The 17,988-nt window shown below is 40.0% G+C and overlaps 1 protein-coding gene across 2 annotated transcripts in view; it reads left to right on the top strand.

Annotated features, from left to right (window-relative positions):
* Window positions 1–12,362, top strand: part of LOC115215674 (tryptophan 5-hydroxylase 1-like) — a 58,161-nt gene extending 45,799 nt beyond the window's left edge. For both annotated transcript variants that reach the window (XM_036506104.1, XM_036506105.1), the window contains 3 exons: window positions 9,597–9,692; window positions 10,036–10,169; window positions 10,935–12,362. In XM_036506104.1, the coding sequence (XP_036361997.1) occupies window positions 9,597–9,692; window positions 10,036–10,169; window positions 10,935–11,148 (444 nt within the window). In that variant the 3' untranslated portion in view covers window positions 11,149–12,362. The remainder of the gene's footprint in view (window positions 1–9,596; window positions 9,693–10,035; window positions 10,170–10,934) is intronic.
* The last annotated feature ends 5,626 nt before the right edge of the window (window positions 12,363–17,988 follow it).

Genomic DNA, 17,988 nt, shown 5'->3' with positions numbered 1-17,988 from the left:
CAAACAAAAGACACTCTATATAGCAAATATCCAATGAAATAAACAACCACCAGCAGGCCGGAACCCAACTCATTACGCACACAACACACAATACACACACATATATACAATACAGACACTAATACAACAAAAAACTGCACCACACTCCATAAAAAAGAAACTGACGCAATACAATACCGGGAAGATTTTCCACACGCCCAACAACATGGAGGTGTAGCAGGTGAGGCAGTAGAAATTTGTCTGAAACTACCAAATGTTGAATAATAATAATAATAATAATAATAATAATAATAATAATAATATAATAATAATAATAATAATAATAATAACAATAATAATAATAATAATATAATAATAATAATAATAATAATAATAATAATGATAAAGGAAACAGTGAAGTTGAAACTAATGATCATGATACTAATAATTATGGTACTCTAAAAATGAGCATAATCAAAGAATTGAAAGCCACAGATCTCAGTATGGGCCAGCGATTGTACCTCCCAAAAATTAAAATTGATAATATAACATCAACAATAAAAATAGCAAGAACCTGGCCATCACAGAACTAATAGCCGCAGAAACAAACGTCAATATGACCATGCTAAATGATAGAATATATGCAGCAGTCACGGTGGCCACAAAAGAAGTTGGATGTCCCCTAAAGCCCATCCAAACAAGAGTATCACCACCCAATCAAACCCTGTGGATAAATAATATCCAGAAAAAAAAAGAAAATAAGAGAAAGGATCTGTCAATTCTTAATGAAACTAGTAGACAATCAAAACTACTAAGCAACAAGAAGAGACCAAAAATACTACACAAATACAAAATTACAGAACAAGGTACACTTGAGGTAAAAGAACAGCTAAAGCAAGATATCCTCGCCAAAGCACAAAGGATCCACCGGTATGAGAAACAAACAGTTCAACTTCTTCCCCAAAAGATTCCACCAAGGACTTGGCAAAAATAAAATACAGATCAATGCAGTACCAACAGCAGAAGTGGAAGAAGTTTGGAAAGGAATATAGTCGGCAAAGGAACAAACTCAGAAAAGATCTATCAAAACAACGAACTCAGCACCTGAACAACACTGGACCACTATAACAACTGAAGGAGTCACCCAGGCACTGCAAAAGCTAAGCAACTGGAAGGCATCCGAGCCCGACAAGATCCCCAACTTCTGGTTAAAATACCTAATAGGAACACATAAAAAGCTGGCTGAGAAATTTAATGAAATACTAGCAGAGACTGAGACAGCGCCTGAATGACTCACGGAAAGGAAAACTATCCTAATACTCAAATCCACTAAAACGGCAAACCGACAAAATAACAGACCAATAACATATCTCCCTACAATTTACAAAGCCTTTACTGTAATAATATCACAGAGAATGAGCAAACAGCTGGAAGTAAACAACCTGTTTCCAGAAGAGCAGAAGGGGTACTGAAAGGTCTCATACGGCTGTAATGATCAGCTTCTGATCAGTAAAGTCTTAACTGAAGACAGCTACAGAAAAAAGAAGGGTCTAAGTATGGCCTGAATTGATTGCCCAAAGGAACCTAGAAACACTAGCTATGAACAAGGTAGCCATGGATAAATGGCAGACAGTGCTACAGCTCCAGACAAAAGAAGGACTCATAAAAACCAAAGCCAGCCCCATTAGAAGAGGAATATTCCAGTGAGACACGTTCTCTCCACTCTTTTTCTGCTTGGTACTGACACCAAAATTTCAGGTCTTGTGTTTTTAATAGAAAGGACTGTTATCATTAACATTATTATGCTTTTTCCTAATACACCTTCACTCGTGTTCAAGTCGATAATACTTTTGCTTTTTTGTATATTTGGTATGATGAGGAATGGCTATTTATTTCTGAGATGTTCGCCTGCTCATGGACGCACACAGACACACACACACACACACACACACACACACACACACACACACCACACACACTCTCTCTCTCTCTCTCTCTCTCTCTCTCTCACACACACACACACACACGTCTGTCTGTCTGCTTGTCTATCTATCTATCTATCTATCTATCTATCTATCTATCTATCTATCTATCTATCTATCTATCTGTCTATCTATCTATCTATCTATCTATCTAATCTATCTAATCTATCTATCTATCTATCTATCTATCTATCTATCTATCTAATCTTTCTCTCTCTATCTATCTATCTATCTATCTATCTATCTATCTATCTATCTATCTATCTATCTAATCTCTCTCTCTCTATCTATCTATCTATCTAATCTATCTATCTATCTATCTATCTATCTATCTATCTATCTATCTATCTATCTATCTATCTATCTATCTATCTATCTATCTTCTATCTATCTATCTAATCTATCTATCTATCTATCTATCTATCTATCTATCTATCTATCTATCTATCTATCTATCTATCTATCTACGGACGTGCTGTCACTTCGGCTCCGAAGGTAATCGTTTATTTTGACTATTTATAGCCCAATTTTTGTGTACATTTTTGTAAATAAGATGTGTAAGGCACCCAACTTTCGTTTGAGTGCTTTTCCAAGGGAGGAATTCGCCCCTAGGGGCAGTTTCAACCCTATTTGATTTGTGTAATTTTCTTCTCGACATTAAAATATGTCGAGAAATTTTATTGTAGAACGCTGGTCGCGTTCTTTTATGGACCAGCATTTTTCTAGTCTGGAAACGCTAGGAGAAAAAAAGAACGTATGCACGCAAAGTGCAAACCTGAATGACGTGGTAGTGAATGCTGCAACCACTTGCGTTAACAGCCCTGTCACCACCACCACCACCACTAACAACAACAACAACAACAACGAGACTACTACTGCTACCACCACCACCTCCACCCCCACCACCACTACCACCACGACCAACGTAAATGATAAAAATGAAACTCACGCGAATACTATTAAGAAAAACAACAACAACAAGAACAACAATAAAAATGAACTATCTAATAGTGAAGATGTTAATATAAAAAAATCAACAACACCAGTAAATTTCGCTGATACTCTTCGTCAGAAGAAAGAAATAGTAACATTTACAAATGAAGAGCTAATAGAAATGAGAGCTCTCTTTACAACCCGTGGGCAAGATTTAGTGCTGCATACACCTCAACACATAAAGGAACAAATAGAAAATAAGACAATTATATATAAAATTATAAGAAAAAACAAAAACAAAATGAACAGATTACAAAAACGGATATAGAAAAATGTTTAAAAAACATAATGAAAAAAAAGAATATATAAACTGGGGTCCCCAGTTTAATACAGTGTTGGTCCGCTTCCCTAACCATGAATTGACAAAAGCTTGCTCTACCGAGTCTTTGGAAAATGATGAAATCATCATGGTACCATACTACAAAGGCCAGAGAGTGAGTAGAATTACTATTAAAAATGTACCCCCCGAGATTCCTAACAAATGGATAACAGGGGCAATCTGTTACCATTTGAAAACTATAAATATTTTAGAGACTGCCGTATATCTAAACGACAAGTGGGGTGGAAAATCAATAGTAGTGACCATCCAGATTGAGGGGGGCTCTATCGAGAACCTACCTGATAGGATCCACTTAGAAAATGGGCAAAGCCTATATGTTGTAGCAGAAGGCAAAAAGCCTAGATGCTACAACTGTGGCAGCCCAGAACATTTAATTGCCAAGTGCGTTCTGGCACAGAGAAAACAAGAAAGAACAAATCAGAAAACAAACAAAAAACCTTTGTTGCCAACACCAACACCACACTCAATGATGGAACAATGCCAAGAAAAACTACAAACCAGCAAACAAACCCCAACAACATCACCAAGAAAAGAAACAGCACCAACACAATCACCGTTGACGTCGCAACTAATTCAACATACTGAAACAACACCAAAAGATAAACCAACACCAGCACCAAGGACGACAACAAAAAAAAAACAGAAAACAATGACGAGAAGACAAATTCTACCCCTAACACCCCAACAACACAAACACCGCACAAAACATCAACAATTTCTACAAACATACATATTAACGCAAATGCTTTGCCTCTACCCCCTTCAGATTTGTCGGACGACGAAAGTTCGACAGAATGGCAAATAGCCACCGGGGATAAAAGAAAAAGATAAAAAAAAACAAACAAGAAAGCGCAACCAAAGCAGGGAGATACCTGAACCCTGAAAGCTCCACACACAACCAAACAAGCACCAACACACACAAAAACACACACAATGCTATCAGCGATAGACACCAAAGACTCCAAACTAATGGAATACATCACAGCCCACACAAACATCTGTGAAGATGACTTCAAAACTAACAACCATCCACGCACTACACCACCCAAACACATCAAAATACTACACATCACACAAACACAACACCACACACTCAAAGCCCTCTTTCCAAATGCAGTTGGGGGGTTCCAAAAATACCTGTCACAAAAACTCTATAAAAACCTCCTCCAAGACACATCAAAGGACGAGGAAGCCAAAACTTTCGACACAAGTAAGTAACTCTCTGTACCTTCCTTTTTGTGTTTTAAAGCACACACCCCAATAGAATCATGGTCAAGATTGGTTGTGTGAATGCGCGTGTCTTGGGGTCTCATTGGAAACAAGGATACCTCCTAAATGACATCAAGTCACATGATTTGGGAATCATAGCCATAAGTGAGACCAGACTCCACGAGCTACGGACCCTAAAGTCCATGTTTGGCGGACAGTTTAACATTTATTTTGCTCCCTGTCTGCCGAGGATGGGCGGTAGTGGCACCGCGGTACTTTTTCACAAGAGCCTGGATCTCAAAGTAAAGACGACATTCGTAGACCCGGAGGGTAGACTGGTCGTTCTGGATGTCGACGGCAGCAGTAGGTGCGCTTTTCGACTCGTATCAGTCTACGCACCGCCTTTAACAGGTCGGCCGGATTTCTTTCGACGTCTAGAAGTATTCCTGGGAACGTCTCGTCCTTAGTGGGGGATTGGAATGCTACCTTGGACACGCATCTAGACTATGTGTGGAGAGACAAAAACAGAAGGGGATGCAAATGCCTCAGAGACCTGCTCAGACGATTCCAACTGTCTGACAGGTACCGACTCGACCACCTAAATGCACCAACGTGGACATGGAGCAACCGCAGTGGGTCGTCGAGATCGTATCTAGATAGGATACTGTGTAGGACAGTAGACAGGGATAACTTAGGATGTCCACAATTCCACACAGTCAGCTACACGGATCACAAATTCGTGACGTGTACCCTAGACTTAGATAAGGCACATAGACAGAGTCCTGGTTACTGGAAACTGAACGCATCTTTCCCATCCAGACAGGTTTTCAGAGACAGAATCAACACGTTAGTAAAAAGGGCTTTGATGGGAGCCATTGTCAACAACAAATGGTGGTTCGCCCTCAAGAGAGCAGTAAAAGCGGAAGCAATTAGATATAGCAAGGCACTAGCCGTAGATAGAAATAGAGTGGAGGGTGAGTTAGTTAAGAAGTTAGAAGAGGCAATAAGAAGCGGCATCACATCCGACGTTTTAGCGGCGAGGTTGGCCCTTGACCAACACTTCAACGCCAAACACGAAGGGTGTGCTGTCAGGGCTAGGATGCGTGCTCTAAGGATGGAAGGTGTTGGAGCCGCGAGGGAGGCCCGGGTGACGGATGCGCAGCAGGGCAACAAAGCCACCATTCGGTCTCTGGTAGATGAACAAGGGCGCGAATTGCTCGAGCCCAGCAAGATGTGCGAGACATTTCAGCGGCACTTTGCTCGACTGTACGGGACGAGTGGCGAGCGTGAACGCAGGGTGGACTTCAGTGCTTACCTGCACAGCCTACCACGACTCTCGGCAAGAGAGGCAGAGTGCTGCGAAGGTGCCATCACGGCGGCGGATGTACGGGACGCGATGGCAGAATGCTCGAGGGACAAATCGCCGGGTTTGGATGGTCTGCCCTACGAGTTTTACAATTGTATGCCAGACTTGTTTGGAGACGTCTTGGCAGCGGTATACTGCAACTGGCAGCAAAACGGGAGCATACCCGGTTTTGTGAGTCGAGGAGCCGTAACGCTGCTGAAGAAAGATCCAAACAAGGGGGACATTATAGATAATTTTAGACCAATCACTCTGCTCAATGCAGACCTGAAAATTTTGACAAAGGTGTTAGCCAAGAGGTTGGCGCTTGTCATCGAGAAACTGGTCGACAACGCACAAACGTGCGCCGTGCCGGGCCGGAGCATCCATGACAATCTCCATCTGATGCGCTACATCATAGACAGAGTAGTTAAGGAACCTGGCATGGGTGGGGCCCTGATCAACTTGGATCAATCGAAAGCCTTCGATAGGGTAGACCATCGATACTTGGAGGCAGTCCTGAGAGCGGCTGGTTTCGGTCCCCTTTCCGCGGCTGGATAGCTGCCTTGTACAGAGGCATCCGTTCGGTAATTCGCGTAAATGGACATCTATCGAGACCTTTCGACATTGCACGTTCGGTCCGTCAGGGATGCCCCCTCTCGGCGCTTCTATACGTATTGACTCTTGAGCCACTACTGCGGAAGCTGGCGACTCTGAGGGACATCCCGTGAGAATTGGGATGCGGGACGAGCGTGTCTGCATACGCGGACGACGTCACCGTCATAGTGTCAAGCCACGAGCACATCGAGCAGATCGGCGAGACACTGAAAGACTACGAAGCGGTGACAGGAGCAAAAATCAACCGGGAAAAGTCAGTGGGCTTGCGGCTCGCCACCTGGAGAAGCAAGCCCATGCCGTCCACCAGCGCCTCCGTCGTGGGACGCTGGACGGACGGCCCGGTCGAGTTGCTCGGGGTCTGGTTCGGTCCGGACCTCCAAATGGAGAAGAACTAGAACGAGATAACGAGTAGGGTGGTCACTCTCGCCCGGCAATGGGCCGAGAGGAAACTGTCCCTAAAGGGTCCGGCGGAGGTGGTGAACACATACATCGCGTCCATCATCTACTACCACCGCCTGACCGTCGTACCTTGTCCCGACCCTACCATCACCAAACTAGAACGCATTCTCTTCCGCTTCTTGTGGAAAGGATGCGTCCCGATGGTCAGGCGATCCATTTGCTGTCAACACCCGTTAAAAGGAGGACTGGGCATGCCGTGGTTGATGATGCGCAGACACGCGCTGAGACTGCGACATCTCCGGTTCTACGTAGACGACGGTGAACAGGTGTGGTCGCCGTTTGTGAGGCACGCTTTCCCGCAGCTCGTCTCCATGACCGAACTGCAGTCGTGGATCAAAAAGAGGCCGAGGAAGGGCGAATGGCACCGCGACGGTCGCGTTGCTCTCAAGCAACTCTGCCGTCCCGGGTCGACATTGAGTGACTTCAACACAACCAAAGCATTCTATAGGGGATTAGTGGAGGGGAGGTACGACGACGATCTTGGGGCAAACCTGGGCGTCGACGAGGAATACCTGACCCGCCTGTTTGAAACGACTTTCGGGCCGGGACCTATGGACAACTTCCAGAGATCCCTGGCCTGGCGGTGCTACCGAGAAGCGCTACCCGTTCGGGATAAGCTCTATAGGCATGGCTCGAGAAACACGGGGCCGATCTGCCCGAGATGCGGGCAGAGCGACGAAACCGCTCTGCACGCAATCGTGCAGTGTCCAGCAATTACCGACCTGTGGGCTTATGTCGAACGACTGCTGTTACATATGGGACGTGTCGGTTTATCAGCCGAGTCTATCGTTAATATCGTCACGCCTTCTTCCTTCAAACGAGAAGGAAGAGCTATTTTTATCATACTTGTGGCTATGGCGAAAGAATGTATCTGGTGGACGCGCCTGAAAGGATTAGAGACAAACACTTTCCTCTCTGGTCAATCTCTCATCAACTTCTTCAAGTATCACTTGAAAAGGAAAGTGAGAGTAGAGAGGCAAGTTTTGTCTAGTGAATGTTTTAAAAAAAGATGGGGTGAATGTAGCAAGGATGGCACGTATGAATGACGAAGCCACCTTGACTATGATTCTATGAACCGTAAAAATTAATAGAGAGAGTTGCTTATTTGCAAAAAAAAGAAATATAACATGTGACTTCATTGACCGAGGTTACCGTGGTCTTTTCCGTAGGCTTTTCTTTCCACGGGTAAACCTCACCTATCCTCCCCTTTACACTTCATATTGACATTTCTGTGATAACGATCCCTATTGATCAATTTTTTTCCCTCTCCCTTTAAAAAAAAATTTTTTATTCCTCCCTTTTTTGTCCTCTTTCTTTCCCTTTACGATCCCTTTTGATCGAAAACCAAATCGCCTTTTTTTACCCCCAAAAGAAAAGCTCTACCTTGTAATTTGTTCTGTCTGTGTGCAGCCCTGTGTCGCTAATAAAGAAACATATCTATCTATCTATCTATCTATCTATCTATCTATCTATCTATCTATCTATCTATCTATCTATCTATCTATCTATCTATTTATCTAATCTGTCTTTTCTATCTATCTATCTATCTATCTATCTATCTATCTATCTATCTATCTATCAATCTATCTAATCTGTCTTATCTATCTATGTATTTATCTATCTATCTATGTATTTATCTATCTATCTATCTATATCGTCAATATTGTCACGCCTCCTTCCTTCAAACGGGAAGGAAGAGCTATTTTCATCATTCTTGTGGCTAAGGCGAAAGAATGTATCTGGTGGACGCGTCTGAAAGGATTGGAGACAAACACTTTCCTCTCTGGTCAATCTCTCATCAATTTCTTCAAGTACCACTTGAAAAGGAAAGTGAGAGTAGAGAGGCAAGTTTTGTCTAGCGAATGTTTTAAAAAAAGATGGATGAATGTAGCAAGGGTGGCACGTATGAATGACGAAGCCACCTTGAGCATAATGCTATGAACCCGGAAATTTAAAACAGAGGGTTATCCACTTGCCAACAAATGTGGTAACATATAACAATATGGACCGAGGTTACCGTGGTCTTTTTCGTAGGCTTTTCTTCCCACGGATAAACCGTATCTGCTTCCCACTTTACACCGTACATCATGACACTGTGATACACGATCCCTATTGATCGTTTTTTTCCTCTTTCCCTTTTTTCCTCTTTTTTCTTCCTTTTTCTTTTTTCTTTTCTTTTGTTTCTTTTCCTTTTTTTTCTTTTTTTCTTTTTTCCCTTTTACGATCCCTTTTGATCGAAAACCTACGCCACTTTTTTTTTCACCCCCCACCCCAAAGCTCTACCTTGTAATTTGTCCCATCTATGTGCAGCTCTGTGTGGCCAATAAAGAAACTTATCTATCTATCTATCTATCTATCTATCTATCTATCTATCTATCTATCTATCTATCTATCTGTCTGTCTGTCTGTCTGTCTATCTGTCTGTCTGTCTGTCTGTCTGTCTGTCTGTCTGTCTATCTATCTATCTATTCATCTATCTATCTATCTATCTATCTATCTGTCTAATCTGTCTTATCTATCTATCTGTCTATCTATCCATCCATCTATCTATCTATCTATCTATCTATCTATCTGTCTGTCTGTCTGTCTGTCTGTCTGTCTGTCTGTCTGTCTGTCTGTCTGTTTCTGTCTCTATTTCGTTTTTAAATTATGACCGAGTTACATTTCTCCCTAGTGTTATTTCTTCACAATTGAATTCGGATTGTGCCGAGAAAATGGTCAGCTCAGAGTGTATGGCGCTGGTCTCTTGTCTTCGATTGGAGAACTCAAGGTAAGATTTTGTATTGCAGCTTTTCTTTTATGAGCCATGTCTACAGGCGTTGATGATCATAGATCTCCACCTTTTCCGTCTCACATATAAACTTAGCCAGGTTTTTCTATTGTCTCTAATGTTCTTCGTAGAAGCATTTTTGCCCACGCACGTATGTATGTATGTATGTATGTATGTATGTATGTATGTATGTATGTATGTATGTATGTATGTATCTATGTATCTATGTATGTATCTATCAACTTACCTACCCCACCCATTTATCTATCTATCTATCTTTCTATCTATCTATCTATCTATCTATCTATCTATCTATCTATCTATCTATCTATCATTTTTGCAGCATGTTCTCACAGACGCAGCTATTAAAAAGCCGTTCGACCCTGACAAAGTCATTGAGCAAGAATGTCAGGTTTCCACATACCAGGATGCCTATTTTGTCAGTGAATCTTTCAAAGAGGCCCAAAATCAAATCAGGTATGCAATACTACATAACTGGATTATATTCTGTTATATTTCTTACCATTCCTTATTATCAGCTACATTATTATTCTAGTGACAGGCTGTCCATCTGCTGCCAGCCACCTCTATGTGGAAGATTGGATATGCCGTGGATGATTATTGTTCAGACATTCACTGAAGCTGTGGTATCTGCAGATATTCCTGCATGGCGAGCAGATGAAGTCGATCATTGCCAGGCACGATTTGTCATTGCTAGTCTCTTTGGAGGAACGGCAATCTTGCGTTAAATGAAGACCAATTTTTTAACACTTGGCATCTGAAATTGGGCTGTGAAGTAGATCCTCTGCGCACAGTTCCCTCATGTAGTTGTTATAATCAACTTCAGTGGTGTTGGCTTATAGAATCGGACAGTCGTTAGTTTTTTCATCAAACACACCTGTTCTCATGATGATTTTTAATTTCTTGTTTCTCCATCCTGGTTTAAATTTGTTTCATTGCAATGTCTCTCATACTGGTCCAATATGTCGCTATGGGAATATACGGCAGTTCCTGCATCCAGTATGCAAAAAATGGTCGTATTTGATTGGATGAAATGTTAAAAAATAACCTATCTTTATAGATTCCTAATTTCTCTATTTTTAATTTCTTCTCCAAATCGTCATTAGCGTGAAAAACTATATCGGTGTAGAAGTTTTCAAAAAATTCGTATCTGACCTATGAGACTAAAAAAGGCCTCAATTTCTCATGCTTTTGTATCTCTCCTGTTTCTGATTTTTCCAGGGAATTTGCTTCGAATATCAAACGACCCTTCACTGTGCGCTACGATCCTTATTCACAGTCGGTTATGGTTCTCGAAAGTTTGTCAGCCATTAGCCAAGTAGTCAGTTTTGTTCGAGCCGATCTTTGTCTCATCTCTGATGCCATCAACAAACTTCACCAGTCGAAGATGAAGAAAACGAGACGAGCACGAACAAGGCTACTCAATGACAAATAAAAATGGATTTTTCTTTTTTCTTTTTTTTTTTGGTGCCAACAAAATAGGAAGAAGAAAACAGAAACACAGAGGGAAAGATAAATGCAAAACTGAAAATGATTTAAAAAAAGATAAACGAAAAACAGCAGTAAAAGAAATGATTATAATGATTTAAATACAATTTTGTATATTTAAACTGAATGTTGACAACAAAGCCAAAACACACTAAAACAAATATTTATTGGGAAACAAACCCACGCGCTTTTTAAACACATTGGAACATTGCCCAATGATACCCATAGTACTCCAATTTATTCAAACGTTTACTAAGAGTTGTGGCTTTGATTCCTATTGTTTTATGTCTAAAATCACATCCAATTTAAGTATGCAGATGTATTCTTAGCTCGAAAATAATTTAATGCTCAATTAATTACAAGAAAATTTTAATGTTTTGCAAAGTTCAGCTTAAGTTAGCATTTAAGCTAGATTTTTTTAGGACATTTTAATTGAGCATTTTCTTTCTCTCTAATTCCTTCTATCCCTAGATATAAATATATATTTTCTAAAGAACTGCTATTTGCACGAACTTGTAAAACAGCTAAACAGCAAACGGCATACGCTTTTTTGCTAGTCTTTATGAGATTGGAGGATTGTGGTGGTGTGAGGGGTGGGTGAGGGTGTAGTTATATTACACCAGTTATAATGTGCTACCCACTGGGTTAGCAACTGATTTCTCCACATCTATCTATCTATCTCTGTGCCTGTACTCACACACACACGCACATACATACATACGTACATACATACATACATACATACATACATACATACATACATACATACAAAGTTGTGTATATATATGTATATATGTATATGTATATATATATATATATATATATATCCATCGAAATCTATCTTCCATTCATTCTTTAATTCTTCTGTTTGCAATACACACGTACGCAAGCACATGCACATATATGTGTGTGTGTTTGTGTATGCGTGAGTGTATATGTGAGAGAGGGAGTGTGTATATATGTTTGTGACTAAGTGTGTTTGTGTGTGTGTGTGTGTTTGTGTGTGCATGTGCCTTTATGCTTGTGTGTCTCTGTGCGTGTTTTATAGAAAACAAATTTGACAAAATAGATTTCGTTTCGGCTGGAACCATGTTAGAGACAGAAGCAGTAAATAAAGGAGAGCTCTTTATATGATGTATAAGACAAAACGATAGATATACCAGTTGGGGCAAGTTGGTGGATGAGAAGATGGGAATGTAATATGGTAAAAGGGAGGAGGGGGCCATGGTTGTGATGAATGCATTCATGTCGATGATGATGATGATGATGATTGTATTGTTGGTGATGATGAAAGATACAGTAAAATGGTTGTTGATTTTAATGGCAGTGAATACGGCGCGAGTGGTACCAGTGATTAACGGGTGGCGATGGATGTTGAACACGGAGACGGAAGCAGTGACGATGAAAGGGATGCTTCTATTTCCATTTTGATCTTTCACTTCAGGAATACTGGTGCCACAGCGATCACCATTTTCAGGACCACTGCCATCAAGTGTATTTTTTATTATCTCCTTCATTATCTTCTTCTTCTTCTTCTCTTCTTCTTCTCTTCTTCTTCTTCTTCTTCTTCTTCTTCTTCTCTTCTTCTTCTTCTTCTTCTTCTTCTTCCTCTTTGCCGCCGTCTGTATCGTCATCATCATCACTTCCTCCTCAGCTCTTAATATCACAGAACAATCTTGACACCTCCCCCCACCCCATTCATTACTTAGCTTCTAGCGGTGTAGCCATGCTATCTTTCTGCTGGCTATCTTTCTGACTAGATATCCGTATAGATATCAGTATAGATCTTTAGTGTATTATTCATGGAATTCTATGTACCATGTAGAATCGAAACGCTCATAGCTAAAGAATTCATTCTAATACCAGAGTGAACTACATTCGCTATTCAACTTAATGTAGTATACCTAATCTATTAGGCCAGGATTTCCAATTTGTATGGACGGCTTTGTTTAAGATAAACTGTCTACTATATACAACCTGTTAGCTGGTATTCTCTGGAGTGCTGGGGAGGATCCATCTTCGATTCAGTTATCCCCTTTTATCTGACACACACACGCACATTTCGTATAATTAATTATTTTTTATTCCTTCGTTACTGTTATTATTTGCTAATTAAGAAACACATCAAGTTTCATTTCTTATAACAAGAATTAGACACATTTTTAGGTAGATTTTATAGAAGCTTTGGAGATTAACGAAAATAGTTTTGGTTAATTAAAATGTTAAGACTAATGAGATGTTGAGGGTTAAGAAATATATTTAAGGTTGAAGAATATTTTATTTTGTCGTCTTTGATTTTCATTCTTCTGAAGTCGATGAAATAAGTACCAGTTAAATACCTGAGTTAAATCAACCTCATGCTCTATAGGACAAAAAAGACAAAGAAGAAAATTAAACTGTCCCCCACCGCGTCAATTTTGATTCCTGATTGTAGCCATTTCACTCTTTGCGCAACTGGAAACCCTTTGAAGGAATGCACGGACGTTATGCAATTCCAAACGTAGGCTCTGTTAATGCATTTATCGTCTTCTGTTTACGTCACAGACCTGCAGTGTCGTTGGCGGTTTTTTCACGGTGAATCAAACCCAAATAACACTCGCTGCGCCCTCTTTTGCTATACCAGTAATATCCTTTGTAAGAGAAACTATCAAACAATCATTCCCTCTCCTCTTCCTCCTCCTCCTCTTCCTCTTCCCCCTCCTCCCCTCTTCCCCACCTCTTCCTCGACCTTCCCCCTCCTCCTCCTCCACCACCACCTCCCCCTCCTCCTCCTCCTCCTCCTCCACCACCACTACCTTCTCTCCTCCCCGTCCCCCTCCAGTACTACTACTACTACCACCACTACCACCACCACTACTACCACCCATCCTATTCCTCTTCCACCTCCTCCACCTCCTCCTCCTCCTCCTCATCATCATCATCCTACATGGCCTTGCTTTTTGCTTTTTGAGCCAAAAAATTAACTTAACTTAAACTTAAAAATCATCATCATCAAAAAAAGAAAGTTACGAAACCTTTTGCAAGATTAGCGAAAGCGAAGGCGGCGAACTGGTTTGCCTGGCAAAAACTCTTAGACGGCATTTCGTCCATCTTTACGTTCTGAGTTAAAATTCTGCCGAGATCGATTTTGCCTTTCCTCCTTGTGGGGTCCATAAAATAAGATGCAATCAACTTGTCCCTTTCCCGTGCCAAAATTCGAAACCAAGATTAGCGAAAGTGTTCAAAGTTTCCTAGGATATCCACCGTTAACAAATATGTTGAAAGTTGACACAAATGTTCAAAACTGATAAAAATTTTCGGAGTTAGTAAAATGCTGACGGTAAGAATGAAAATTGCTCAATGCTAACATATGGCTGTGTGACAATTCCCTAAAAAATTGTTTACTGAACCTACTTTGGGTATTTTTTGGAAATATTTTATGCCAATCGGAATAACATGCCCCTCTCCTTTGCTTCCTTCTCCCCATTCTCCCCCATCATCATCATCATCATCAATAACAACAACTTGGATGTTGATTCAAAGTTACCAAAACTTTCGAAAGTGTAGCAAAAGAGTTTTATGTAAAAGAAATTCTCGAAAGTTTTTAAGGCTACCTTGATATTCAACGTTATTCAAGGTGCCGAAAGTTCTCGGCTAATTGTCAACATACTTACTAAGATGGCTGTGTACCACTTTTACAAATGGATGGTAGATACATGCCTTAAAGAACTAAATGTCTTTAATGTATCAACTAGCTTAATGTTAATAAATAATAATAATAATAATGATACTCTTTTACTTGTTTCAGTCATTTGACTGCGGCCATGCTGAAGCACCGCCTTTAGTCGAGCAAATCGACCCCCAGGACTTATTCTTTGTAAGCCTAGTACTTATTCTATCGGTTTCTTTATCCGAACCGCTAAGTAAACATACCAGCATCGGTTGTCAAGCGATGTTGGCGGGGACAAACACAGACACACAATCACACATACATATATATACATATATACGACGGGCTTCTTTCAGTTTCCGTCTACCAAATCCACTCACAAGGCTTTGGTCGGGCCGAGGCTATAGTAGAAGACACTTGCCCAAGGTGCCACGCAGTGGGACTGAACCCGCAACCATGTGGTTGGCAAGCAAGCTACTTACCACACAGCCACTCCTGCACCTGATAATAATAATAATAATAATAATAATAATAATACTAATAATAATAATAATAATAATAATAATAATAATAATAATAATAGTAATTGTTGTTATTATTATTGTTGTTGTTATTGTTTGTTGTTGTTATTGTTGGTGGTATTATTATTATTATTACTATTATTATTGTCATTATTATTAAGGCGGTGAGCTGGCAGAATCGTTAGAACGCCGGGCGAAATGCTTAGCGGTATCTCGTCTGCCGCTACGTTCTGAGTTCAAATTCTGCCGAGGTCGACTTTGCCTTTCATACTTTCGGGGTCGATTAAATAAGTACCAGTTACCCACTGGGGTCGATCTAATCGACTTAATCCGTTTGTCTGTCCTTGTTTGTTCCTTCTGTGTTTAGCCCCTTGTGAGTAGTAAAGAAATAGAAATAGGTATTTCACCCCTCGCTACGTTCTGAATTCAAATTCCGCCGAGGTCGACTTTGCCTTTAATCCTTTCGGGGTCGATAATTTAAGCACTAATTACGCACTGGGGTCGATGCAATCGACTAGACCCCTCCCCCAAATTTCAGGCTCTTGTGCTTTAGTAGAAAGGATGATTATTATTATTGTTGTTGCTGTTGTTGCAGTTGTTATTATCGTTCTTGTTATTTGAGTTCAAATCCCATCAAGGTCAGCTTTTCCTTTCATCCTGTCGGGGGTCGATAAAATAAAGTACCAGTCAAGTAACCTCTTCCCACTAAAATTGCTGGATTTGCGCCAAAATTTGGAACTACTACTACTACTACTACTACTACTAATAGTCTTATTTGTAATGCAATGCTTCATGGTTTCCCGTATGTGTGGGTGCCATCTCTGTCATGCCGGTTGATGTATTCTTTCTTAGCAAAGACTGACCAGCCAAAGACAATGTGGTCAATTGTTTCATTGAAACAACGGCACTGAACTTAAAAAAAGAGATTCTACTTCATTGCATGCTTTTGGTAGTTTCTAGTGAGAAGACTTTGAACCTGTACCGCAGTCTTAGCTTTGAGAGATGCGTTTCTCAGCTAGAGTTACGATTTTTTCGTTGGCTATTTCTTGCCTGCTCAACTTCTTTCAGGTACTGGCCAGGTAGGAGCTTGGATCTTTTCAGTTTGAACGGCAGTCTTTAACATAATTTCTAGGTAACTAAAAAATTTTAAACTTCGTATACTGGTAGAATGTGTTTATAAAACATCTTTTTCTCTTGGCTTTATTGAGAAAATTCTATAGTTTGTAAGATATTTGTTGTTATCTTTTCTTCAATTTCTGCAATTTCAACCAGTCAGTGACGTCCATTGAGGTAAAATACATTATGTGCCGTATGAATATGTCCCTCGTTTAAGAAACAGATTGGGCTTATTTACATTTGTGAAGAAAAAAAGATACCCTTCCCACACCCCTAACCCTAAAACAGATTGAAATGCAATAGATCGATACTAGGGTCATAATTATGGGTGACAATTTCATATGACACCGCTAGAAAAAACTGCCGTTCAAACCGAAAAGATCCAGGAGCTTTCCTTTCCACCTAGCATGGTATTCTGTAGCCCAAGTTTTGGCTTACACTTTAGCCTTTTCACATTTTATGTACAAGTAGTTCTATCTTCCTCCTCCTTACTATTGCTGATCTTTTATATTCTGAGTTCTGATCTCGGTGGGATCGACAAAATAACAACAATTTAATACCTTTCAGTATTTAGTTACAGTCCTTTGCCTACTGATTTAAAATCCTGTCGTATTCAACTTTGCCTTTCATCACTCCGGGGTGAATAATAATATGAATTACCAGTTATGTACTGGGGTCGATATCATTAACTTATATCTCTCCCTGCAAAATTTGTGGCCTTTTGTTAGAAATGTTTAAAAAAAATCATTAATGGCAATGGATGGTAGATATGCAGAAGATAATTCAGAGTACCTTACGGTATGAAAATACGAACCCCTGAGTTTTGAGTTCAAATGTCACCGAGGTCGATTTTGCCTTTCCTCTACGGGACTTGATAATATGAAATATCAATCAAATACTAAGGTATATCGACTATATCCATCCTGGTTGTCGTTACTATTATTGTTACAATTTTTCTGGTTGCTGTTGTTATTGTTGCGTTGTTCTGGCTAGCCTTGTTATACCAGAAGTAAGGCACATAGGCTGTTAAATATGAGATGAGATTTAGAGCCATTGCTCTGGATAAAGAGAACAAATTACGAACTATTGTTTTATTACTTTGTTTTTGTTATTAAAGATATTGGCTGTAAAATTTAAGTTTGAATACATAATCACTTTACATACTTAACTCGTATTCAAATCCAACCCAAAATTATAATGTGCCTCTATTTTAAACGGAATTGTTGAAAACTTTTACTCTTCATATTCTTTACAGATATAACTGTGGTGCGTATTTTACTTTTATAATTGTTAATAGCTTCTAATAATAGGTTTTCTTTTAGATAATGCAGTAACATCTACTTGTTAGTAGATTTTTGCCTGCAGTCATTCATAACAACGTCGGTTCTTTTACCCTCTATAAATATATGAGTATTCTGTAGAATAGTCATATTCATTATAAGTCGTCCTTTTTCTTAAAGTAAACCTTAGATATTTCACAGTAGGTCCATTATACAACTTC

Source organism: Octopus sinensis, linkage group LG9 (genome assembly GCF_006345805.1).
Source record: "Octopus sinensis linkage group LG9, ASM634580v1, whole genome shotgun sequence".
Classification (NCBI taxonomy): domain Eukaryota; kingdom Metazoa; phylum Mollusca; class Cephalopoda; order Octopoda; family Octopodidae; genus Octopus; species Octopus sinensis.
Note: the sequence above shows the minus strand (reverse complement) of the source record. Positions and strands in the feature narration are given on the sequence as shown.